We start from the raw sequence: 25,359 nt of genomic DNA, 5'->3' as shown, positions 1-25,359 counted from the left end.
AGATTCCGTGCTTCCAGCTGACTTGTTTCGAAATGCTCAGAAGCTGTTTGTGTGTCCTACTTTTCGTTCGTTTGGATTTCGCCCCTCAAACAACGTGGGGAACCTGTACGTACACGTTCCACGGTTCAAAACCGCGCTGTAGAGGTGCTGGGGTTGCGCCTCTTTGTCCACATGTCAGGTCTGGGCTTGAATTGCCTGGGAAAGCTGGGGGAGCTGTGGATGGGACTGCGCTGTGGGGGGTCGGGGGTTCTGGGCACAGTTCTGGCCCCCTTAAACACAGACTAGAAACGGCCACCCCACTGTCATGGAGACAAAGTGTTCATAAACCCATGTTGGCCCCCACCTCCCCCTACCAACACAATGCGACTTGAGCCGTGGCCACGAGACCTTGTTCACGGTTCGCACAGATATAATTACCATTAGTGTGAAATGGTAAAATGTTTGTGCGCTAAACCCCAAAAACTGACGCCCATTAATGTAAAATGTAACCAAGGTTTATTAAATAGACACCATTACCGCAGTAGTTACACAATAACATAAGTTTCCCATCATCAGTTGTTCTTTTACTGTATGTCTACCTGCACTCATTCATCTTTTTAGTAGTTATGACTGACTGTACACTTAACAAAGCTTAGGCTTCCTCCAAGTGCCCTGGTTTCCTCCCCCATCCCAAGGACATGTGTTTCGTGTGTACTCAAAATCGCCTGTAGTGTATGAAAAGTGTGTGTTACATTTACATTGCTCTGCTCCTGACACCGCACATAGTCAAAAACCATGTCTTACCGCCATCACATAAACCTTATACAACGTACATGTGCTTACCCCCAAAAGAAACACATTTAGTATTAAACTTGAACTTGATCATCTGCTACACCCCAACAGAGACTACTTTGCTCTTCCACATCTGCCCGCCTGGTGGTCCCACGTACGAAAGGTAAAGCACGGAGGTTCTAGGTTCTGGCTCCATTGTGGTGGAACGACCTCCCCCTCTCACTCAGAACTGCTGAATCCCTGTCCAAATTTAAAAAGGGTCTTAAAACTCACCTCTTCCGGACTCACTTCGCCCATCATCTCTTAACTCCATGTAAGATGTAAATGTTCATGCTCTATAACTTTAAGATGATGCTGGATGAACCTTTATGCAGCTACTCCTGTAACATAGGGTAAATGTTTCTATGTATTTCTAAAAAAATTACTAGGAAAGTGATCTGGAATCTTTTATATTCTGATAAAGTTTTATGCAGCTACTCGTGTGATGAACGTCGGTTCATATGGTGGAAAGAAACCAATTAACTGCACTTCAGAATCACACGTCTGCATCTAAGTGTCTCTTTCTCCTAACGTAATACACAAATTGCATTTTCTATGAGATGTTCGTCACTCGGGAGAAAAATGCCTGCTACGTAAATACATGTAAATGTAAACGTGTTTATAAAATACATTGAAAAGTAACGGTAAGCACCAGAATACATACCATAAATATGAGTTCTCCCCAATGAGTAAAGCTCCTCCACCCCCACATTTCCCATTGTTCCTATGGGCTTCTTCTCACAGTCCCAAGATGTGTTTCAGGTATATCGATCACTCTAAATTACCTGTGTGTGTGTGTGTGTGTGTGTGTGTGTGTGTGTTATGCTGCTATAGGTGTGTGAATGACTGTAGGTAGTTTACTACAGTGTACCTAACATTGTAAGTCACCTGGGAGAAGATATCAGCTAAATACTTGTTAAATACTAATAATCATTGTACAAACTTTGGAGAAACACATCTGTTATGTTAATAAAATGTCTCGGTTTGCTCAGTTGATCCAAATTTGGCCCTTGTGTGGTGAAGAAAAACCTCATACGCCGAAGTAGGATTATTAAACGAGACTCCCTGCAACGTTGAATTCTTTTAACGCGAATGGTCGTATCCCGGGGGATGTGTGCACGTGTGTTGTTTCCAACATCCACGTTATTGTATTAATGCTCATTTTAAAGGGGAAATCGACGTGCTGTTCCACGTAGGTGAAGGAGGAGCCTTGAACTGGCGCGCTTTAGTTCAGCTAGCCATCCAAAGCACGGCACTTTTTTCCACCCCGATGCCGTGCATCATCCTCAGAGGGTTCGCACGTTGTGGGGGGGGTGTGATGCCAGGGTGGCGGTTCATTTCTGCCTTTTTTTTTGCGCCACTGTGTTCACACTTTGTCAAGTGCACCTGAAGAGTGTAAAGGGCTTTAGGAACTCTTACACTGTCTCAAACAGTTCCTAGATATATTTTGTTTCCCGAATGTCAAAGTTCTTGGCTACACTGCAGTGCTGTGTGTTTTTTTTTTTTTTTTTTTTTTCTTTTTTTTTTCCCAGCTCAATTAAATTTGCACGTTTCGGAACCGTGCGATTTTTATGACGCACGACTCTGGCTGTTCTCGTTGAAGGAGCTGGAACCACGTGGCGCTGGTGAGCGTTTTTAAAAGCAACGTTTCCCAGAATGCACCAGCGGGCGCACGCTGTTCTCCGATTAGTGTGGGGAGGAGGGGCTGGGAGCGTGAATGATCGACGCAGCCAGGTGCCACCTTGCCTTACCATATGTGCGCTCTGTCGGTGACATCACGGATGTAAACTTACGCGCTTGGCAGGGGCCGTGTTTGTGTTCCTCAGGCAGCTGAATGTTTACTACGGTATCGCACGTCATGTGGAAGTGCAGACTGGAGCAGAGACAGACGTGTCGCGGTCATTCACGAGGACATGCTCCGTGGATACAGTGTTGTGCACGAGCTGAGGGGGCCTGCGATTATCGGCGGGCCTCTCGGGAAAAGTGTTTCCGGTGATCAACAGGGAGCCCAGATCGTACAATCTGTGCGCTTCATACGTGGAAGGCGAAGAAACTGGGTGGAAAGAGGAGACGGATGACAACAAATTTATAGACCCTACCTGTGCACAGAAAGTGTCTCGTCACTCCTCCCAAATGACTTGTAAAGTGCCATTTTACATTTATATACCTGACGCTTTCCTCCAAAATGACTTGAAATGTTTACGCTTTTATACAGCCGGCTTGTTTTTAGTGCATCAACTGGAATAAAGACCTGTCTCAAGGGTGTTCCAACAAGGGGTGGGATTTGAACTTATAACCTTTGGATCCAATGGTCAGAGGTTTGAATCCCATCTCCAGCTGTAGTACCCTTGAGCAAGGTACTTACCCTAAACTGCTCCAGTAAAATTGCCCAGATGTATAAACGGGTCAATAATTGTAAGTGGCCGAACATTATAAGTTGCTTCGGTGGAAAGCGTCTGCTAAACAAATGAATGTAAATGTCTTTTCCAGTCTTCCACATTGCTGGTAATTCTTTTCTTTTTTTTTTTTTTTTTAAAGTTGCAGGGTGTGATCAGAAAGTTGTAAGACTTTTTAATTAAAAATAATAGTGCACATGCATCATTTTATTTTGTTCAAATCTCCCTCATCCGGTAATTGTTTTCACCTTGATTTTCATTTTTTCATAACGTAAGGATATAGCAGTGGAGAGCTGAATAAATCCTGTAACACCAAAACCTTTTTACTTTTCTACCAAGAATTGAATCCAAAAGGAACAAGAGTTGATAACATTTTGAGCGTCCCTAATACTCCGGCACATCACAGCTGAAGACCTGGAGCGTGGCTTGTGAAAGTGGCCGGAACACGGTGACGGATGCATATCATCTGGGGAGATGGCTTTGAAGGGGACAGCATTTAGAAATTCTGAATTTGAACTGTGCTTTGGAATTCATAACTGGTCTCTGAATGTTTCGATCATCTCTCATGAAAATCGAAGCGGCAGCCGAACCACAGGCAAAATCCTGCGGTACGGTTTTGTGCTGGAGCACTTCTTCGCTTCCTTGTGCGCGAAGTTTGCTTGAAAATTGCCTGTAATCTGTCACGTTCGCCATCCTTTGCAGGTGGCGGACGGGCTTTATGCCGGGAGATCTTCGGTGAAGTACGCAAAACTGATTTGAAGTCGCCGAGTTGCATAAATTATCACTCGAGCCACCCGTTGAGTCAAGTCAACAGGGTTGATGTTTCCTTGTGGGGCGTTTCGAAGAGTCGCAGTGCATGCGGCCCGTGTGATCAGTGATGCTTTGGGTTCCAAATGAAGGTCCTGAAGGTAATTTCACGCTATGCCTTTGAGTTGAGGCTTTACGGGAATACTGTCACGCTTTACTCACCTTGCTGTAACCGTTGGGTGTCCCAGTCATTCAAAGTTCCTCCTTCCCTTTTAAGCTGAATCTCACCTCGAAATCGTGAACTCTTCTCGGTGCATTTAGTCCTTTGATCATTCCTATTAATGAGACTTGTGCTTGTGCACGTTCAGTTGTTTGCTTTTCCTTCCTGGATTTGTTGCCTTTAACAGACTTGTATGTCTTCAACCGCTAGTAGGATGGGCACATGCACCGGGAATACTGCCAGCAATGCGTGAAAGGAAAATTATGCAGAAGATCTGAATTGCCAAAAAAATGCGTGCATGAATGCCTTTTTGTGGGCGTTGATTTGTTTCTGTGTTAATCTGTTTTTTATCCCCATCTGCTTTGACTTGGAGTATGAAAGGTACCAAGTGAGGCACGGTGCAGTGAAGAGGTGGTAGACGGCCAACTTTCTCGTTCTCATTGCTTTGTTGCTTGTTCAACATTTTTATCCAAGAGAGACTTACAATATTTTGACCCATTTACATGGCTGGATTTATTGGAGTAATTTAGAATAGATACTTAGGGGCAACAAGGTACAGGCTTCTGTTGCATAATGCAGGTAGTGAGTATTTGCTTATTAATGTTCTTAAAAATATCTAATTGCAGTTAATTTAAATGGGGGAAAAATATACTGTGTTCTTGAGCTGCAAAACGTTCAGCCACTAAATATGCAAAATTCCTGCCTTATCGAACTGCTCTGGACATCTTTAAATCAAAGCTTAACACCCACGTGTTCATGTTTGAACACTTTTTTAACGTTTTTCCTCGAGGGCTCATTACTGTTATCGATGATGAAGAGTCATGGGAGCGATGCTCATAAATTGCTGTGGACAGGTGACAACTTAAATGCGCAGTAGAAGTCATGCCTGAAAATTTCTTTGAGGTTTTTGGATGGGCGGGGAACGCACTATTTTTCCCATTTAACATAACGGGAAATGGCTTTTGGCATCCAAAATTTCAATATCTGCACCATTTTCTAAAATGGATTAATTTTGTAAATTGAGAGATGGCTGTACTTAACCTGAATTGCTCCCGCCATCTCTATGGGTCAGATGTAGTAAGTTGCCTTAGATAAAAGCATCAGCTAAGCAGCAAGATAGTAATAGTAACATACTGACCTCACCTCGATAAGGATAGTAAATGTGAACAGTATTTATTTAGCAGACACTTTTCTCCAAATTGACTTACAATGAATACTATGTAATGTTATGAGCCCACACACCGTATTCACCGCGGTGACTTACACTGCTAGATACGCTACTTACACTGGGTCACTCATCCATACATCACTGGAACACACTCTCTCTGTCTGGTACTCACACACTATGGGTGAACCTGAACAGCATGTCTTCGAAGTGTGGGAGGAAACCAGAGCACCCAGAGGAAATCCACTCAGACACAGGGAGAACATGCAAACTCCACAGAGACTGAGCGGGGATCAAACCCACAACCTCTCATACCACCAAGGCACTGTAGGATAGCACCACCATTCACTGTGCTACCGTTCCATCTGTGTTTTGTGTAGAGGCTGTTAAGGCAAACCAGACTCTATCCACTTTTGCGAAATGTCACAAATGGGAATGGTGAGAATTTTGAGAATGCAGCTGCATCCTTTCTGACTGCAGCTCAACGGCGCAGTGTAATGAGGTAATTTCATGAATCAATTTAGCTAGCATGCAGATGGAAACTGCCCAGCTGCCGTTTTCAGTCGACCAGTAGCGATGAACATTGTTGTCATGTCAGTCAGATCATTTCAGATTTCCACAGAAAATCACTGAGAGAGCATAAATGTGAAATAGGCTAAAAAAGTGTTGATTTCATAAAGAAACAGATAATCGGTACCATCTGATCGAAATGAAGCATACATGTTCATGCTGAATATTTGTTTTATGTAGCCTTTCTGGTTTATAACATACATTATACCTCTCATAAGCACTATAAATTTAATTGAATCACAAGATAATGGTTATAGTTAGACCAAAACACTTTAAAACACACACTGCACCTAAATAAAGTAAAAAAATCTAGTTTTATTCAGTTTACATATTTATGATTAAATATGTCGCTTACTATGTTTTTTACACTTGCGCACCTCAGAACAGGTCACAGTAATGATCATTGTGGCCTGAAACCTTCAAATAAATGTTCTATTTTTGAACTTAAATTTCATTATGTAGCTGACACTTTTGTCCGTGGCAAATTAGTAGCGAAATTAGCCTGTATACTAAGTTACTTGCAGTGATTTACCAGTTTATAAAGCAAAGTAATTTTTAATTCCTGTCATTTCAGTGTCAGTACCTTGACTGAGGTGGGATTAAAACCCAGGACTTCTCGACCGCAAGACAACACTTCTTACCTCGGTGTTGCCTGCTGCCTGGGTTCCTCTTAATAACTGTGTAAATGGTGCGAGCATGCTTTTCGTGTGTGTGCCAGGCCTGGGGTCTCGCCGGTAGGTGGTCGATTGAGCAGGTCTGAGTGTGTTTCTTCTCTTTGCCCGCACCGTGTCCCCTACTGTTTTGGGCCAGGAGTCTCCTCCCCACAGACACACACACACACACACACACACACACGCACGCTCCCTCCTATTCTGACACACTCAGCTCGGGAGCGCTGTGACTTTCGCTGGTCGCCAAGGGCTGGCGGTGCACCTTCAAGGAAAACATGGAGGCCCTGGGAATTGCGGCGTGTGGGCCGTTTTCCTTCCGCAGCTGCTACCTGTGAGTACTCGAACCCGAAGCGGTCACTGCTCTTCCGTTCAGGGGAGCACCTTCACTGTGTGTCTGTGACGACTCTACCGCTTTGCTGGGATTCATTGTGTCATTTTTATTAGCACTATGGCAACATTTGTGTGAAATACAGTTGCCCTTACGGTAGGATTTGTACAGTCAGAACCCTCTCAGTTATAATAAAAACAGACCAGTAAAAAAAAAAATCACAGTGTAATTTAACTGTATTCTGTTGGTTTTGGGTTACCTGTTTTTGCGTGACCCTTTGACTTGGAGCTCTGGTGGGAACTGATGTTGGCTGCCAGAAAGAATTATTTATTCCTTTATTAAGCCAAACACAATAACTAAAAACAACCGCAATTTTAAATCCAAATTGGCCCAAAAAGAAATCTCCAAAAGGACGAGATCCCTCGCAAATCTGACCGACAGCCTCACTCTCCACCCCTCAAACCAAAGCAGAGCTGTGACGCTCGCACCACCTTGGAAAACAAATAGTAGCATTGAAATAGCATTGAAATCCTCATGCCGACAATAGTCTTACGTTATAAATTAATCTGCATGAGATCCTGTTCTGTTTTCAAAGTGCAACCAGAATCATGTAATGAGATGACTTGTTCATTGTCTCGTGGGACACATGAAAACTGGCTCCTCATACAAGGAAAACGAAGGGAAAAGCTTCAAGCACCTGTCCCGATGAGGTTGGCACTAGTGGGCGGAGCTACACTTAAGCCACGCCCCCATGCCGGTTGACGATTGTACACAAAGGTGGTGGTCGGACTGGGCAGGCGCCGTGCTTTCTAACAAAGGGGCGGCAGGTATGAGGAGGGGTTGTGAAGTCGGACCCTCGAATGTAGACTGTTTTCTCGTGGCCGCTCAGGCGGCCCTTTTCTATTTATAGGACTTTCTGCCGTAGCTTGGAGACGTTGCCTGAGAAAGTTGGCACTCTGTCGCCACTCCAGCGTCACCCCGTCGAACTGTGAAAGTGGGGGGAAAAAACGGAAACGTGCGAGTGGCGATCGTGAGCGTGCGCCGAGATCTGCCTCACCCGCTGCAGCCGCACATCACAAGTAGCAGTCGGTAGGTAGGCGTGTTCTACCGGGCTGAACAAAGTGGTGTTTTGATTCGAACGGACCGGTTGTGTCAACGTTACTTCTAAAGTCTTCACCAGTCGGGGTATTTATTGTTTCTTCGTACTGAAATGGGTGTAGGGCCTGTGTTTTGTGTGTTTGTGAACAGATCTGAAAAATAAATAGAATTATGCTACCAGGGTGGGGTGGCACAGCAGGTAGCACTGGTGCCTCATAGCACCTGGCCTGTGCGCTGGATGTGCGGCTCAGTCTGCGTGGAGTTTGCATGTTCTCGCTGTGTTTGCGTCGGTTTCTACCAGGCGGTCTGTCTTCCTCCCACAGTCAAAAAGATCTGTGTGTGTCTGTGTGTGTTACGTTACTCTGCTTTATGGATGTGTAAACCTGCATGGGTTTACTGTTGTCTAACACTGTAAGTCACCCTGATTCAGGTGTCTGTTACTTTAGAGAAAAAAGTCTGCTAAATGAATGCTGATACAGCACTTTAGAACATGGAAACTGGCATCCAACCCATGTCCAGACCCACATTTCAGGAGCTCCAAGGCAACAGCTCTGCCTGATGTGTCACCATGACGGTGGAAATATCCTGTCCTAATTTGAGTGGGGATGCAGTGATTTGGAATGCTGGGATACATTCTCTTTGTAGTCTACTAAGTATTTAAGGTGTGTTTTTGGTTAAAAGTACAATGCAAGGCACTTTGTCTTTTGCTTTGTTGTATAAAAATAAACTATCACACACAACATGTTACGTTTGATAGCTGTAATAACAATAGGTGCGGCTAAATCGATAAAATGGATTCTAATATAAAATAAAATTTTGGCTTATAATTATAAAATAATGGAATGTAAACCTCTCTCAATACGTAAGTCATCACAGATTTCTTTTATGATGAGGAAGTGGCCGGTTGGCAGCCGAGGAGAGGAAAAAAAAAGACTCCACATTGCGTAGCATTACCCAGCCGTTTAAACGGGTAAATAATTAAGTGGCTGAACACTGCGAGCTGCTTTGGAAGAAAGCGTCAGCTAACTGTAAAGGATGATTTATTATATTTATCATTACGCTGAGTGGACTGGGTCCCATCCACAGCGTACCCTGGACTAGCTTGGGACTCTGCCCTTCCGGGATAGGCTCTGGACCACGTTGATGAAGTTTCCAGGACCCTGGGCAGGATGTGGTCGGACTTTCGGCGCAATTACATTTCTGCGAAGCTCTGCGGTGAGGGCGGACGGGGCTCTCGGGGTGTAAATACACATTTCCTCCCAATGCCGGGCCTTTTCCACGAACGGAGGCAGCAGTTGACTCGACTGTCTCATTACGACAATTATGGCACAGTGGCACAGCCGCCACCATCGCCGAAACCATCATCTGCTGGGCGAGCCTCGGGCTTTCTGGAGGGAAAAGCATCAATTCCTTTAACAGACACCTGCTTTCGGGGTAGTACACACACACACACACACACACATTTTCTGAACCGCTTGTCCCATACGGGGTCACGGGGAACCGGAGCCTACCCGGCAACACAGGGCGTAAGGCCGAAGGGGGAGGGGACACACCCAGGACGGGATGCCAGTCCGTCGCAAGGCACCCCAAGCGGGACTTGAACCCCAAACCCACCGGAGAGCAGGACCTGGTCCAACCCACTGCGCCACCGCGCTTTCGGGGTAGTATTTTATTATTATTTTATTTTTTATTAGGATTGTTTTTTCTTTTGTTTTACAAAGGGGGGTGGTAGTGCAACAGGTTTGGACGGGGCCTGCTCCCTGGCAGGTCTGGGGTTCGAGTCCTACTTGGGATGCCCTGCGGCTGACTGCTGTCCTGTCCTGGGTGTGTCTCCTCCCCCTCCAGCCTTGTGCCCTGTGTTGCCGGGTTAGGCTCTGGCTCCCCGCGACCCCGTAGGGGACAAGCGGTTTCAGATGATGTGTGTGTGTGTGTTTATGTTTTCCAGATGGAACTCTTGGAGAGGAGGAGTTCATGGCGAAATTTGTACTCATTTTCGCTCAGAAACGGCAAGCACTCCAGATAATTATTTTATGACTTCATTTTAAAATGCAGAAAATCCTTCACAGTCCAAAAGGATGACAGAAGTGGTCATTAACATTGAAAGCTACATATTTATTTATATATTCATCTTCGAGAGGGGGTGGGGGATGGGCATTCCTCATTTATTCGCTTTGCCAGGAGCTTCTCTCGAAAGCGGCACACAGTGATTGTTGACTACTATTTAATTGACACCTTTATCCGCGTTGGCTTACACTACGCTAACACCCTCACACACACCGTGGGCACTTTAGAGTCACCAGTACGCCTGAAACATGTGTTTTTGGACCGTGGGAGGAAACCAGAGATTTTGAAAGAAACCCACAGAGACAGCATGGGTATCAAACCCATGTCCACATGCACACCTCTGATGCGATAAGGCACCAGTGCTACCCGCTGAGCCACCATGCTTCTTTAGCTGGAGATGTGGAATCTCAAGTTACGGAGGTCGTCGTACTACCCATACTCGTCTCGCCAGTCCTAGAACTGGTCACTGGTCCAAGCATCTGGACATCTGAGCAGACTGGTTGATTGCCACCAAGGCAGTCCATTGAGCAGAAGGTCTGAGGTGCCTTTAGCTCCTTCCCATTTTTTACGTTACATTTATTCGTTTGTCCGTCACTTATCTCCAAAGCGACTTAGAGTTTTAAGCTACTAACAATGATTCACCCGGTCACAGCTGGGTAATTTTTACTCTATCGGTTCAGACTAAGTACCTTGATCAAGGGGTAGGGATCTTCAAGTCCAAAGGCAGTGCTCCTAACCACTACGCCACCTGCTGTCCACGTATAACAAAATCTTTGGGTTCAGGTTTGCACCGAAATTTGATTTTCTAGGCGATAAACACGTAACCGATAAGCAGCAACCAGGACCTCTGCTACATTTTTATTTGCTACATTCCATTTCTGTGTTGACTTGAACAGGATAATCAGGTAGCAGAGTGGTGCTTGTTTTGTGTTGTGATTGTTTCCGATCATTTTGAATTTTGAGGATAGGGCACTTGCGTGGTCTCCCTCTTTGCATTTATTTGTTCGATGCTTTTCTCCAAAGGCACTTACACTGATATCCCCCTTTACGTGGCGGGGTAATTTTTACTGTATCAGTTCAGGGTAAGTACCTCGGTCAAGGGTACTACAGCGGGAGATGGGATTTGAACTTGGAACTTGGATCCGAAGGCACAAATATGTTTCCGTTTGTGTTCTAACCGGTGTTGCTCTGCCTCCCCCCCCCCCCCCCCCCCCCAGCAATCCGTCGGAGCAGCACGGCTCCTCCAAGACGGCGCTGAGCGCGTCCGTTATGACATCACGCGTGCTCCTCCGGCAGCAACTGATGCGCGAGCAGCTGCAGGAGCAGGAGCGCCGTGAGCAGCAGCGCCAGCAGCAAACCTCGCAATTCCTGCAGCAGCAGCAGCATCGGCGCAGCCCCGGCACCCCCACGGCGGCCATCGACGTCAGCGCCCCTCCCGGCCTGCCCGCCGCTACCCACGTGCCCATGGAAGTGCTCAAGGTAAGCGAACCTCCGCTTCTTCAAACAGCCTCGAGTCCCATCGTCTGTGACTCTTCTGCCGTCATGGACACGTAGTGTTCAGCCACTTCTGGATAAGGTATGGAGACGAGATAAAAAGATATTAATGCTGGAAAACTCCAGCGTCCACCTGATTTTGGAAGAAAATTGTCCGTTTGGCAGTTCATAGCCCAAAGCGATCGAAAAATTAGTTTAATAGACCAAACTTTGTTCAAGTCCATATGGTGATTTTTTTTTCCCCCCCCAAACGAAAATTCCTCTTTAATTCACACTGTTTCTCCAACCGTTTGGCCCTAGACGTGTTTAATCCTATTTGCTCGACTCCATTGGCATTTTTTCACCTTCTTCAGTTCCCCCTTAGTCGGGGAGACGCCAGACTTGTGTACTATTTCTGTGCCCTGAGAGAAAGCATGATATAATAATTACTCTGAAATGAACATACACCTGTTCCAAGCCTGCAGCGTCGGGTAAGAATGCGTAAGCACTTTGTCCAGCATTACCTTTTTTGCTCTATTGAAATGTGAGCATCTGATGGGGAAGGAGGCAAAGTCAGGAAACTCAGATTTAGATTTGCTTTAATGCCAGGATTTGTAGTCGACTGAAATCAGTTATTCCGCAAAAAAATACAATATTTATTACGTGCCTCAATGCATCATTTCGGAGGTGTTGTCTTTAGGAGCAAAATGTTTATTCGTCGCTTCTGGGAAAGCAGTTTGGATTCTTGTGTATTGAAAGTAATGGCCTGTAAAACATAAGAGCTGTTATTTTCTTATTTTTCCTGGAAAGCAAAGGTCCTTTTTTTTATTACATGTGCTGTTTATTCACACTTTCTCTTTTTATGTTTGAAGAATCAAAAAATTTTTGTAGTTTATAGAAATTTTTAATTGGGCATTCACCAGATTTATCTTCCATATACCTTATTAATTACTTTGACAAATATATTTGCCATCTGCGTTTGGTTGATGAGGCAACAGTCCCTTGGAATCAAACAGCTCTGTCTATTAGTCTTGGATTTAGCCTTTTTTTCTTTGCATTAAGTGTATAAGGAGGAATTTGACCTTCTGTTTAATGGAAATATCATAGTGAATGGTGTCAAGGTCCTGTTTAATATTGCGTGTTGGCAGTTCTAGGTTTTTTCCTCTGAGTCCTATAAATGTGTAATTCTTGATAAGACGAAGCCGAAAGCCTGATACTGTCCCTTTTTTTATTACATTCATATTTCCGGTTCTTTTATCTATTGCTTTGATAGCGCCACCGTTGTCATCGCCATACCTGCCATAGTGTATTTCCATTTATGTTATCAGTAACATAACAAAAAAAAACTTCTTATCATTGACGTATTACCTCTATGACTGCTACTACCTTGTAATTATAATGTAACCGCTGATAAGAGAAAGTGTGCTTGTAACTGCTGCAAAAACCTCCGCTGGGATTGCAGTCTAGTTCTGCATATATGCACTGCAGTGCTGCCACTATCAATAACCCAGTGTTAATATTCATTATGCTTCACTAATCCCATTTAGCTTTTATTTATGCATTTTCCTTTCCTTCTATTTATGATGCTCTTGGAAGAATGACATTTAATGCACATCCTGTTGAACTTACTATGGTGTAACACTTACATTTATTCATTTAGCTGATGCCTTTCTCCAAAGCAAATTACAGCATTAAGGTTGCAATTATTTATATGGCTGGGTAATTTTTTACTGGAACGATTTAGGGTAAGTATGTTGCTCAAGGATACTACAGCCAGAGATCGAACCTGTGACTTTTGGGTCCAAAGGCAGCAACTCTAACCACTACGCTACTAGCTGTCCCTGTAATAATTAAGCTGCAGTAAATTGCGGTGATGTTACACTCGTTGTGCTGTTGAACACTCGACATTGCCAAAATCTGTCAAAAAGACTGATCCTCCTCATGCCGTGAGAGAGTAGATTTTGTCATTGTAAAATGAAGTGATGCAAGTTGGGATTTGTTGAAAACGTTGCATGGATATTATGCAAATGGTTTCTAATAATATTGTTGTTGTTGGTTATGGGGCTGCAGGTAGTGCTGTTGCCTTGCACTCATGTGGTTTAGGTTCAGATCCCACCCCCCGCTGTAGTACCCTTAAGTACGGGTCTCAGTGCCTCCATTGAAAGGGGAAAAAAACCCAGTTGTATAAATGGGTAAATCTTTGTAAGCAGCTTAAATCGTAAGGTTCTTTGGTGAAAAGTGTCAGCTAAATAATGTCTAGTTCTGCATATAGTTCAGTCTATATTTCAGCCTTTTTAATTTTTGTACGGCACATTTATTGCAGGTTTTGTATAAACCTACAGATTAAGCTCCTCCAGTTTGCTGTGATGATCAGACAGTATTACCACCATGGTCCTGTTAGCCTTGAAAAAAGAAACGCCATTATGCAACTGCTTACTTTTTATACCGTTCATTAGATATACTGCTTTAATGTGCAGGAGCAGTAATTACATTGGAGAATTTTGCCTGTTAATCTGAATGGATTTACTTGGTCTCATTGGACTCAAAGGTGTAATTGGATGATTCTGCAGTAAAACGCAGTCCCGGGGACACAATTTACATGTATGTTGAACAAGCTTACTTTTGGATTTAGTTTATTTCTGTTGAATAAACTCTGCATTCCTCATCGGTACATCATGATCAAATCGATATAATTTGCCCGGCACTGTAGCAGCAGTTTAATGTTTCGCATAATTGGACAAATGGGACATTTTCAAAAACTTTCTTCCCTGTTGATACACTGATATGGCTCCTCTGTAGCTATGATCTGCACAGGCCTGTTAGATTTTCTAAGCTTTTTGCTGGTATGAAATAAAGTTCACATCTTATGTAGCTTATTTACATTAATGTTTATTCATTCTGCTGATGCTTTTCTCCAAAGCAGCTTACACTGATTTACCCAGTTATACAGCTGGGTAATGTTACTGGAGCAATTTTTTAGGATAAATTCCTTGTGGAGGGGTACTACAGCTGGAGGTGGGGATTAAACCTACAACCTTTGGGTCCAAAGGCAACATCGCTAACCACTACGCTACCAGCTGTCGCCCTGTTTAATGATCAATTATTATTTAATTCGGGTACCCTTTATGGACTCCTGTAGGTTCATGACCTGTTTAGGGAAATTGTTGCAGAGTAGGTTCTCCAGTTGAGGGCTGCCATATTGCTGGATCTCTGCTTCCTCATTGAGGGCCGTTCTGCCGTGGCGCCTGAATACCAGGCGGTGAACTGGAGAAATTCCCAGAGCATTGCATTGTCTGAATTTGCCCCCGTTGCCCCCCTCTGTCAAAAAGAAGGTGGCGCGGCGGAGCGGCTCGAACCCGTTTGCCCGTAGCTAGATTAGCGTGACCCCTTGCAACGCCGCACAGCAGGGCAAAGTCAGCTCAGCGGTACCAGGCACAGTCACTGGGCCATAGAAGTGAAAACGTTAAGCTCAGATGAGTTTGTCTGAAGACTGATGGCTCCCTTAATTAGCCCAATGACCTGTAACCTTGGAGAAATTAGTATGGAATAAAGGTTGGGATCAAGACAAAGGAGAGCACAGGTCGTCCACACGCCGGACACTAATTCGGAAAAGAATGCTCATAATTAGGCCCAATAATTTCATTCCTGGGCATATTTAAGAAAAAAAACACTCTGGCTAATAGCTGCAAGATGGTATGCTGAGGGCAACATGATTATTGTAGTATAATCCAAAGTATTTTTCTTAATTTTTCTTCTGGATGGGTGAGTACATCTCTATTTGTATAATGTTCTGTTGCTGTCGAATGAAAATTGTTTTATACGGTAAGAAATTGTATTGTATGCGTAACTCTTTGAAGGTTTTAATTTAACAGTGTGCGTGTCCTCAGATAAATGGCTGAGTTGAGCGGACTCTGGAGTTATGCACCGGTGTAGGCCGTCTAATGTCAGCGGTTCATGTACGAGTTTGTTCGTTTCCTGCTCTTAAGATTTTGCGTTTATTCATTCATCTCGTGCCTTTTTTCCCCCAAAATGACATACACTGTCAAGCTACTTGCAATTATTAATCCATTCATGCAGCTTGGTAATTTTTACTGCATAGATAAAGACTATGTGCCTTGATCAAGGCCACCACAGCAGGACGTGGGATTTAAATGTGGGTTTTTTGGGTCCAAAGGTGAGGGATGTAACCACTACGCCACCTGCTGCCCCGTGAGAATTATTCAGATATTCCATATATGTGCTGTATAGAGTCATAGTAACGGAGTGCAAGAGAGGGGCCCATGTGAGTGATGTCAGGCTTCTTGAGGATGCTCATGGTCCCTCTGCCTTTATTTATTGTTCCACTCAATGAGTGCAGTTGTTACTCTCATGTCTCTCAGTGGCAGAATCTCAACACAGCCTGTGTTCTGTGACCTTTATATGAGAAGAGTATAGTTGCCTACTGCGACAACACACACGGTTCCCATTCACACCCAGTAGCCACAGTAGAACTAATTAATATTTTTGCTGTCATTTAATAGATGTCATTTATTGGGTGGTACTGGGGCAACACAGTGGTGCTGCGAGTAGTGCTGCTGCCTCACAGGGCCTGGGTGGTGAGAGAGAACACGGGTTTGATCCCCGCTCAGTCTGTATGGAGTTTCTTCCCGTGTTTGCGTGGATTTCCTCTGGGTGCTCCGGTTTCCTCCCACAGTCCAAAGGCCTGCAGTACAATTGCCCATAGCCCCAGCTACCAGTTACTCGGTGCTGGTCCCAAGACCAGGTAAAATGAGACAATTGACATCAGGAAGGTTATCCAGTTGTAAAATCACTTCTCCAACCACACCTCCAAATACCACAGTATGTAGAGGTAAAATGGCCAAACCTGCGATTTCCTGGAAAGATGCACTGTGAAAACTGAGCAGTAGTAGTCTAAGCTGTCATTGATTGGTCTTCTTTCATTTTGTGTCATTAATTGGGTCTCGATGACAGGGGCTAGGTGTCCATTGACTGGAAGTTATTGACCAAAAATGGGTTTCGTTGGCCAGGATTGGGTGTCATTGGCAGGATGTCTTTCGTTTTGTGTCATCAGTTCGCTCTCATTGACAGGGCACCACTAAATCTTCTTGTGTGCAGTTGCAAACACCATTTGACTGCACTATCATTCCCCTGAAGTATAAATTGCTGCAGCGACATTTATATTTTAAGATTAGCCACGATCAACAAATTCAGAGAGAACCTGTCATTCCTACCAGCTCTATGTGGATACATCTGTCAATGGATAGCTGTTTAAGGATAAAGGGGTTCCATTAGTGTCCTGCATGATGATGTCACTCACCCTCATACCCTCTACAGAGCATCTATGGAATAGGAAAGTGAACAAAGCCAGATCTGAAACTGAAGCTGGATATTCAGAAATGTATTTCACACATGTAATGTTGATACTGACTGATCCACACCATGGTTAAAAGTCACCGATAAAAGTCAATCATAAGTGGAATGTTGTGTTTTACTGGTATGTGGTGTCACTTAAATCAACTGGACAGCACATCTGACCAATTTTGAGGTGGTCGGGCTGCTCTTTCCTTCTCTATAACAGTAAAGCTTCTAAAACTGGCACAGTGTGAATCAGAGTAAAAATGTTTTCATCAAATGCTCTTTATGAATTTTATTAGTGTTAACAGGGATCCTTAAATAACAAGATTGTTTATTAATGCTGTACAGACTTTTGAACTTATGAATTTTGAGCTCCATTGACTTTTGAATTTTCATAAATCTTCGAACGGGAAAAAATTATGAACGTTGATTTTTATGTGCCAAGGCATTTTTGCAAAGTGTGAATGATGTTTCCATGGAGGCCTTTAAGTGTAAAGAACACTGGTTGTAGGCTTTTCATTCTAACTCTAACTTGTTGCTTTGAGAGGTCAGTGTGTCTATACAAAGGGTCTTTGCTTCCTGGGATGAATAGCAGCTGAACTCCTGTGATGCAACCGTGCAAGAAAATATGTTTGTTTGCACCTGTTTCCAGCCATTAACACTTCTGGAATGGAGTTCAGTGTGTGTCTACAAGTTGGGTGAGACTCACCCTGCTAGATGGCATTTGTCTCATACACAAATATCTCAGCGGAAACGTGTAAAGTCGAGTCCTGCTTTGGAAGAAGGTGCGGCAGGGTTCGAGAATGTCTGCTGTAACTGTCCAGAACTACTTGGGTGCAACAAAGTCGTTGACTTGTTCAGCTGTACCTGGCTGGACTGGGTCAACTGTTAACTAGGGGTTGGCTTCCCCATAAACCCATAAGAAGAGTATTTCCTGGCTTCCCTTATTAGCTATGAGCCAAAGCAACTTCCAATGAACTCTATGTAGTGTTATGAGCCCACACACCTTATTCACCGCGGTGACTTACACTGCTAGATACACTACATCACTCATCCATACATCAGTGGAACACACACACTCTCACTGCCACTCACACACTATGCAGGAACCTCAACAGCATGTCTTTGGACAGGGGGAGGAAACCAGAGCACATAGAGTAAACCCACACAGACAAAGGGCGAACATGCAGACTCCACACAGACTGAGGAGAGATCGAACCCACGTCCTCTCACACTACCCAGGTGCTGTGAGACAGCAACACTACTCACTGTGCCATTGTGCCACCCATCTAGCCATTTACAGTGCTGGGTAATTTTGCAGGAGCAATTTTAGGGTAAGTACCTTGCTTAAGGGTACTACAGCTGGAGGTGGGATTCAGCCAGTGCTGCACCGTTTGGGTCCAAAGGCAGCAGCACTACCCGCTACGCTACCAACTGCCCCGCTTGCTCTGTTACCGACATGGAGCTGAGCATTATTCATAGTACGCTCGCATGTGTTGCTGCAGCGCGGTTGTTTGGAGACGGCTTTAGAATAAATGCTTTCTTAACAGTTGACTTTTAAATGCCATCAGATAGGGCCTGCAGCATGATTCGGCGAGGAGGGCAAGGCCAGCCAGACTGCTGCACTTCCCCATGTACAGCTGCTGCTCGCTGTGCCTGAGCGCGGGAGGGCAGCCCGGGCTCTCGGACGCGGCATAATGCCTCATCATTGTGCTTTCCCCCAAGGGTCTGCGGGCTCTGATGCCTTGTCATAACCGGGCTGTGTGAAGGCCGCCTTTGTCGGGCCCCAGAAAAGCTCCATTGAGTGGATCCTCCTGAGAAGCCACTGCAAACGGCTGTTTACGGCTAGGCTGGAGAGCCTCGTACGTGACGAACTCGGGCGCAGAAGCCTCGGTATGCAGCGCTCCCAACTGTTAGGGTCACGGACAGGTGACGGTCAACGACGCGCCTTTCGCTTGCTTTTTGACAGCTCGATGAGAGGGTAGAAGGGGTTATAACATCTGTCATAGTGCTCGTGCCGCAATAGCTACTCGTGTGCGTTTTTATATCTTGAAAAATAACGTGATTGCTTCATAAGCAGTTGCAAGAAAAAGTTTGCGAAGCCTTTGGCATGACATGGATTTCTATATGAACTATGAAATGAGGTCTCATCTTCAGATAGGTCCCAATAACAGACGAATGCAGTTTGCTGAAGCTATTTAAACACACACACACACACACACACACACACACATTTTCAGAACCGCTTGTCCCATACGGGGTCGCGGGGAACCGGAGCCTACCCGGTAACACAGGGCGTAGGGTCGTAGGGGGAGGGGCACCCCCAGCAGGACTCGAACCCCAGACCCACTGGAGAGCAGGACCTGGGCCAACCCACTGCGCCACTGCACCCCCCTATTTAAACACAAACGATTGTATTTCATCCGGACGATATTGAATATATCATTTAAACATTCACACTGCAGGCTGGATAAAGTATGTGAACCCCTAGGCTGATGACCTCTCCAGGACCTAGCTGGAGTCAGATGTTCCAGTCAAGACGATTAGATTGGAGGTGTGGGCTGGATTATGAAAAACACACTCGATCGTGTGTGAGCAAACTGTCAACTTTTACTATGTGCATTATATATATATCTATAAAAAAAAATCATAATATGTAATGTAAAACCCATCAGTTTGATGGTTTTTTTTTTTTTTTTTTTTAAGTGAAAATGTTTTAATTTTCCTGAACCACTGGGTTGTGGAAGTGCTCTTTGCGTAGTTGTATGTTGGGTCACACATAAGCACCATTGTCAAAAAGAGTATGTAGTTAATTGCTCCTGCAACACACAATGTTTCCCTTTCTGGAGTAAGCAATTAATATTCCTCTTACAGTTTCTGGCTTGAGGCTTAAAGTACACCCCAGGAATGAAAAAAGAGACCTTTGTTCCAAACTCTTCTTCTAAACCAAGCAGCCTATGAGATTAATACACTGTTTTCCCTCTAATGCTGTTTATTTTTTAGCAGAATTAAGCAACAAAAAAAAGAAAAAAACTGGCCTTGAGGCTGTCATGAATGCAGAAGGGAGTCATTGATACTAAGATGGTTTATATACAGTATTTAGAGAAAAAATTAAGTAATTCGTAGAAACTTTATTTTCGCTTACTTTGAACGACTTTGCCATCGATTTATTTTACGTTTGCTCATCCTTGGCCTCAGACTTATCCTTAACCCACAGTGAAATGCAACAGAAATGGTTATTCTAGGCATGTTTAAATGATTTATTTCCTTTTGTCTTTATTGGTTATGCATAAATCACCAACATAACATTGGGTCCTTTTCAGTGAGACCTGTAGATTTTCTACGTTTTATTTTATTTATTTAGTTGCCACTTGCAGCGTTAAGCTACGTACACCGATTTACCTGTTTGTACAGTTGGGTGATTTTTGCTGTGTCAGTCCAGGGTAAGTACCTTGAGCAAGGGCACTATAGCAGGAGAGGGGTTTTGAACCTGGGCCCTTGGAGTGTAAGATAGCAGCTCTAACCACTGCACCACCTGCTGTCCCACGACCACAGTCTGCAAAAAAATTAGTTAAAGCTGAAGCTCATCATGCACAGTCAATGACCTTCGCTAAAGCCACCATGTCCTTAGTCTTTCTGTTGGAGTCAGATATGTCCACTTGTAGGACAGGGATGCCGACGTTTCCAGATTCCACGCAGTCGGCAGTTATTGCAGTCACTGCTCGTGGCCTGACGATAAGACTGCAGGTGATACAGGGATTTTTTTTTAACCCAACTTGAAAAAAGTTTAAATCCATGGGACGAATTCATATTTTCTCTTAAAATATGCTGTAGTAGCATCTTACGCATATTTAACTTGAGGGTTTCAGCTTTATGGGACGGCACGATATTGGGCCAGAAATAGATTTTTTGCATAAGGGGAACATCTACACACTGGACACCAGCTGAGCTTGTGAGCAAAGCAGCAAGGCCCCTCTCCAGGTACCCCGTCAGTATCTCTCTACTTCGCTTCACATTTTCGCTCCTCCGTTATCATCTTCGACCTGTCCAGTGCACGTTGGAGTATATTGGTGTTTTTTATTTTCTTGCTTATTTCCTGAGTAGGTACAATGCATTTCTCATAAAATGTTTGTTAGTTATTGTTCTATATTGGATTTGTGCTTATGGTACCACGTCCAATAAGGTTTGTCTGGTGAACTGGTTATATGTGATTCTTGGCTTGATGTGCTACATCACTCCCTTCATCCTGCTCCACTCCAGTTAACCTGAACTGCTTTGGTAAACGTCCAGCTGTACAGTTAGATTTATTTATTTGGCAGATGCTTTTCTCCAAAGCGATACCAGTGAACTCTATGTAGTGTTATCAGACCACACACCTTATTCACTGTGGTGAATTACACTGCTAGATACACTACTTTCACTGGGTCACTCATCCATACATCAGTGGAACACACACACACTCTCTGTCACTCACACACTATGGGTGAACCTGAACAGCATGTCATTAGACTGTGGGAGGAAACCAGAGCACCCGAAGGAAACCCACACAGACACGGGGAGAACATGCAAACTCCACACAGACTGAGCGGAGATTGAACCTATGTCCACTAACACCACCCAGGCACTGTGAGACAGCAGTGCTACTCACTATGCCATCGTGCTGCTGTGGCGCCATACAAAAAGTTGCAGGTGTAAAAATAATATACTACAAGCTTTGTATTGGTTGCTTTGAATTTAATAGGAACAGCAGGCTGTGTAGTGGTCAGAGTTGCTGCTTTTGGACTCGAAGGACCCTGGATTGAATCCCACCTCCTGCTGCAGTACCCTTGATCAAGTTACTTACCTTGAACCGTTAAAAGTTACCTAGCTGTATAAATGGGTAAAGCAGTGTAAGTACCTTAACATCGTTCGTCACTCTGGAGAAAAGCATCAGCTAAATGAATCAATGCAATACAGCCTGCATTGTTAATATAAAATACTAAAATTCTTCTGATAAATACTAAATGGATATCCAATTGGTTGTGAAAACTGAAAAGAGCGACTCTGGCTGGAATGGATTGGTGGTTCACACACGCTCCAGCTTGGCGTAAAGGCCGCTGTGGCCCTGGTCTTCCGTGTAGAGATGGGAACAGACCATCCATTGAGTAGAGTCCAAATCCACAGGGGCATCTCTTGCCAGCGGCAACAGCGGAGAAAACGTCAGCAACTGTCCCCCCTATCTCCGGTCGTATTCCCACCGCAGCGGGATCATATGTACGTGTCTGTGCAATCTGTGTTTGGACACACAACCGTTATTGAGTATCTCCGTTCCCTTGGCCTTCCACATACGCACGGTCGATGTGCCAGCGGGACGCGGAACAGCTTCCGTTTGACTCAGGGAACCCTTATACTCTTATTATGAATAATTTGCGAAATACGTGAAAGAAAAATCAGTTTAAAAAATTTATTACCGTATATTGGTCTTCTCGCTAGGGTGACACAGAGTGCCGAACAATGTTCCGGAGAGCACGGCAAAAAGAGCAGCTAGGACATTGAAATATCAATAGTCATATACTAACTCAACTGGCAGCTGAGGAAAGGAAAACAAAAAAATCCCTAAGAGAAAAGTGGGAAAATAAACCTCTGCAGGTCCAAGTACCAGTGGCTGCCCATTACTCTTAGGCAATCTACATATTCGATATGTGTATAGGCAGAGCTAAACGCTGAAGCCATTAGAGTCTGTGTCCAGGTCCATGGAGGGTGAGCCATTTAGTAGCAGTTAGCAGTCATGGACTCCTGGCTGCAGATCCCAGATGATCTAAGTGGCAGTGATAATGCGCTCTGATCTTGGGACAACAGCACAGCTGCTCCACAATACCAGGACGGGCTGGTCCAAGATGCAGCAGCACTGGGATCTAGTTGTCCAGGCCACCAGGACATCTCAGGGAGAAAGAATGGCAAGGAAAAGAGAGGACAACTCATGAGTGACACCACGATGATGAAAGCATCCCAGCGAAACATCTGTTCCGCTTCAAAGAAGACCACTCCGGGAAGCTTGTGTGTGTTTTCCCATTTTTGCTTCGGTGAATGACAATCGTCAATAACGGTGAGCTCCTCTAGCGCTTAGTGAATTGTGCTCCGGACATTTGGGACTCGGTTATTTCGGCACCCTGTCCTGCCCTGGCACCTGAAGGCTCCGGTCCGTTTTGCCATCCCTCCACGATCGCTCTAACAACCACGTAATGAAATCGGTGAGAAGTGGCTGCCGTGACGGCCGCATCATGCGCGCCACACGCGTGGGGCTCCGTGCTCTCGAGCCAAGACTATACGTGAACTAGTTCGGTCTATTTGTTTTGCTTTCTTTAAAGTAGTGAAACTTTAATTGGTTGAAATTTTGTTGGTGTGGCAGAGACTTGCCACATGTCAAAATGCATGTTATCCAAATGGATGTAACGTCTTTATGGGTGGAAAGGTTGCTTTCTGCCTGAATAATAGTGGGAAGAATGCATCAAATAAACAGTTAGTAATTCCTGGGTCAGCAGGTGGCGTACTGGTTAAAGCTGCCACCTTGCACTCAAAGTATCCAGCTTGTAATCCTGCCTGCTGCTATAATACTGTTGAACCAGGTACTTACCCTGTACTGATAGTTAAAATTACCCAGCTGTATAAATGGGTAAATCAGTGTAACCAGCTTAATTTTGGAAGTTGGTGGAGAAGCATACCAGATAAATAAAGAATTATAAACACCAATTGCATTTTTTTATTAAAGCTTTCCGTTTGGTTCTGGTGGAAAGCATTGGTTGTACCATTGCTGTTTCACTTCCTTGCTCAGGACTCTTATTACCATTTAGAGGTGGTACAGCGAGTAGCGCTGCTGTCTCATAGCCCCTGGGTGGTGCGAGAGGACGTTGGTTCAATCCCCACTCAGTGTGTGTGTGGAGTTTGCATGTTCTCCCCGTGTCTGCGTGGGTTTCCTCTGGGTGCTCTGGTTTCCTCCCACACTCCAAAGACATGCTGTTCAGGTTCACCCATAGTGTGTGAGTGCCAGAGAGAGAGTGTGTGTGTTCCACTGATGTATGGATGAGTGACCCAGTGTAAGTAGTGTATCTAGCAGTGTAAGTCACCGCGGTGAATAAGGTGTGTGGTCTGATAACGCTACATCGACTTCGTGGGAAGTCGTTTTGGAGAAAAAATTATGGTAAATAAATAAATAAATGTAGAAAGTGAGCTTTTATTTTTGTATATTTTTTTAAAGGCAGCCGTTCTGTTCAGTGCCTCTAAACCAGCTGTGATCTTTCTTGAAAAACACACCTCTTTCGGCATAGCATGATAATTTTTTAAGATGACTGGAGTATTAAAATGAATGAATGTGCAAGAAGACCGGAGCAGCTCGCAAGAGGGAGAGGACATTGGAACCCCTCTGTAGGGAAAGGTCCCAGATCCTGTGCTCTGCATCACTTCTGTCCCCTTTAGCATGGACCCAACTAGTGCTTCCAGAAGACAGGTTGTATGCTTTTAAGATTCACAATCCTACCATCATACTAAGTAATTTTTAAGAATTCAGTCAAGTGTGGCTGGTTTCATAAGACTGCCTTTCTTGGCATGGTTTTATTCTTTATAGCTGTCTTCTTCCCGCTGACTACTGTAATGAAAAAAGTTCTGCAAAATAAAAAATAAATTTAAAAAAATCATCAAAAATAACGTTTACGAGCAGCAAACGGCTGTTGGCACGAATGCCTCTCTGCGAAATTGGCAGAGCTACAGCCATAGCTGCTGCATGTCTCTTCGCTTGTCTTGTCTGGCTGGTTTTGTAATGAAATTTCTGTAAAGTTTAATGAAAATTGCGTTGCATTTTCACTGTCCGTATCAGCTTTGAATACAAAACGGGAATCTCATGAATGCAACAGATGCCAAAAGTCAAAAAACAGGAATGGAACTTTGAATTGCTTTCTCTTACTTGTTATATTATATTGCATAGACATGTGGAAGATGAAAAGTTTGATTCTCATTTAAAGTGTAATTGTCACACTGGTTCAAGCAGTAAACAGTGGAAATGTGGTAACGCAAGGCTGAATTAAAAAAAAACAAAAAAAAAACAAAAAAAAATAAAAGTTCTTCCCTAGCGATGTCTTATGCCTTTGTCCATTTATACAGCATAAATAAGACTCTTAATACAAATATCAATAAATATGAAGCAAGACATGTCAACTTGAGTGTTTTCATGAGCACACATCATCAGACATATGCAAAACATATTTTTCCAACCATTTTTTCGATGCCACTCGCATATCCGCTCACCTGATATACTAATAGAACACTAAATGCAATATGTTATAAATATGGATTTTGATACAAATTTAAATACTTCTACATTACTATTCATCTTAATAGTAATTATTGTAAAAAGCAATAAATCATGCTGCTTAAAACTGGAACACACACACACACACACTGGCTCAAACCGCTTGTCCCAAGCGGGGTCC

General features: G+C 44.1%; 1 protein-coding gene across 1 annotated transcript in view; it reads left to right on the top strand.

Moving 5' to 3' along the window:
* mitfa (melanocyte inducing transcription factor a) overlaps positions 1-25,359 on the top strand; it is a 46,791-nt gene that overhangs the window by 8,706 nt on the left and 12,726 nt on the right. The window contains exon 2 of the mRNA XM_029247808.1: positions 11,287-11,548. Coding sequence (XP_029103641.1) covers positions 11,287-11,548 — 262 coding nt within the window. The remainder of the gene's footprint in view (positions 1-11,286; positions 11,549-25,359) is intronic.

Source organism: Scleropages formosus, chromosome 22 (assembly GCF_900964775.1).
Source record: "Scleropages formosus chromosome 22, fSclFor1.1, whole genome shotgun sequence".
Lineage (NCBI taxonomy): Eukaryota > Metazoa > Chordata > Actinopteri > Osteoglossiformes > Osteoglossidae > Scleropages > Scleropages formosus.
Note: the sequence above shows the minus strand (reverse complement) of the source record. Positions and strands in the feature narration are given on the sequence as shown.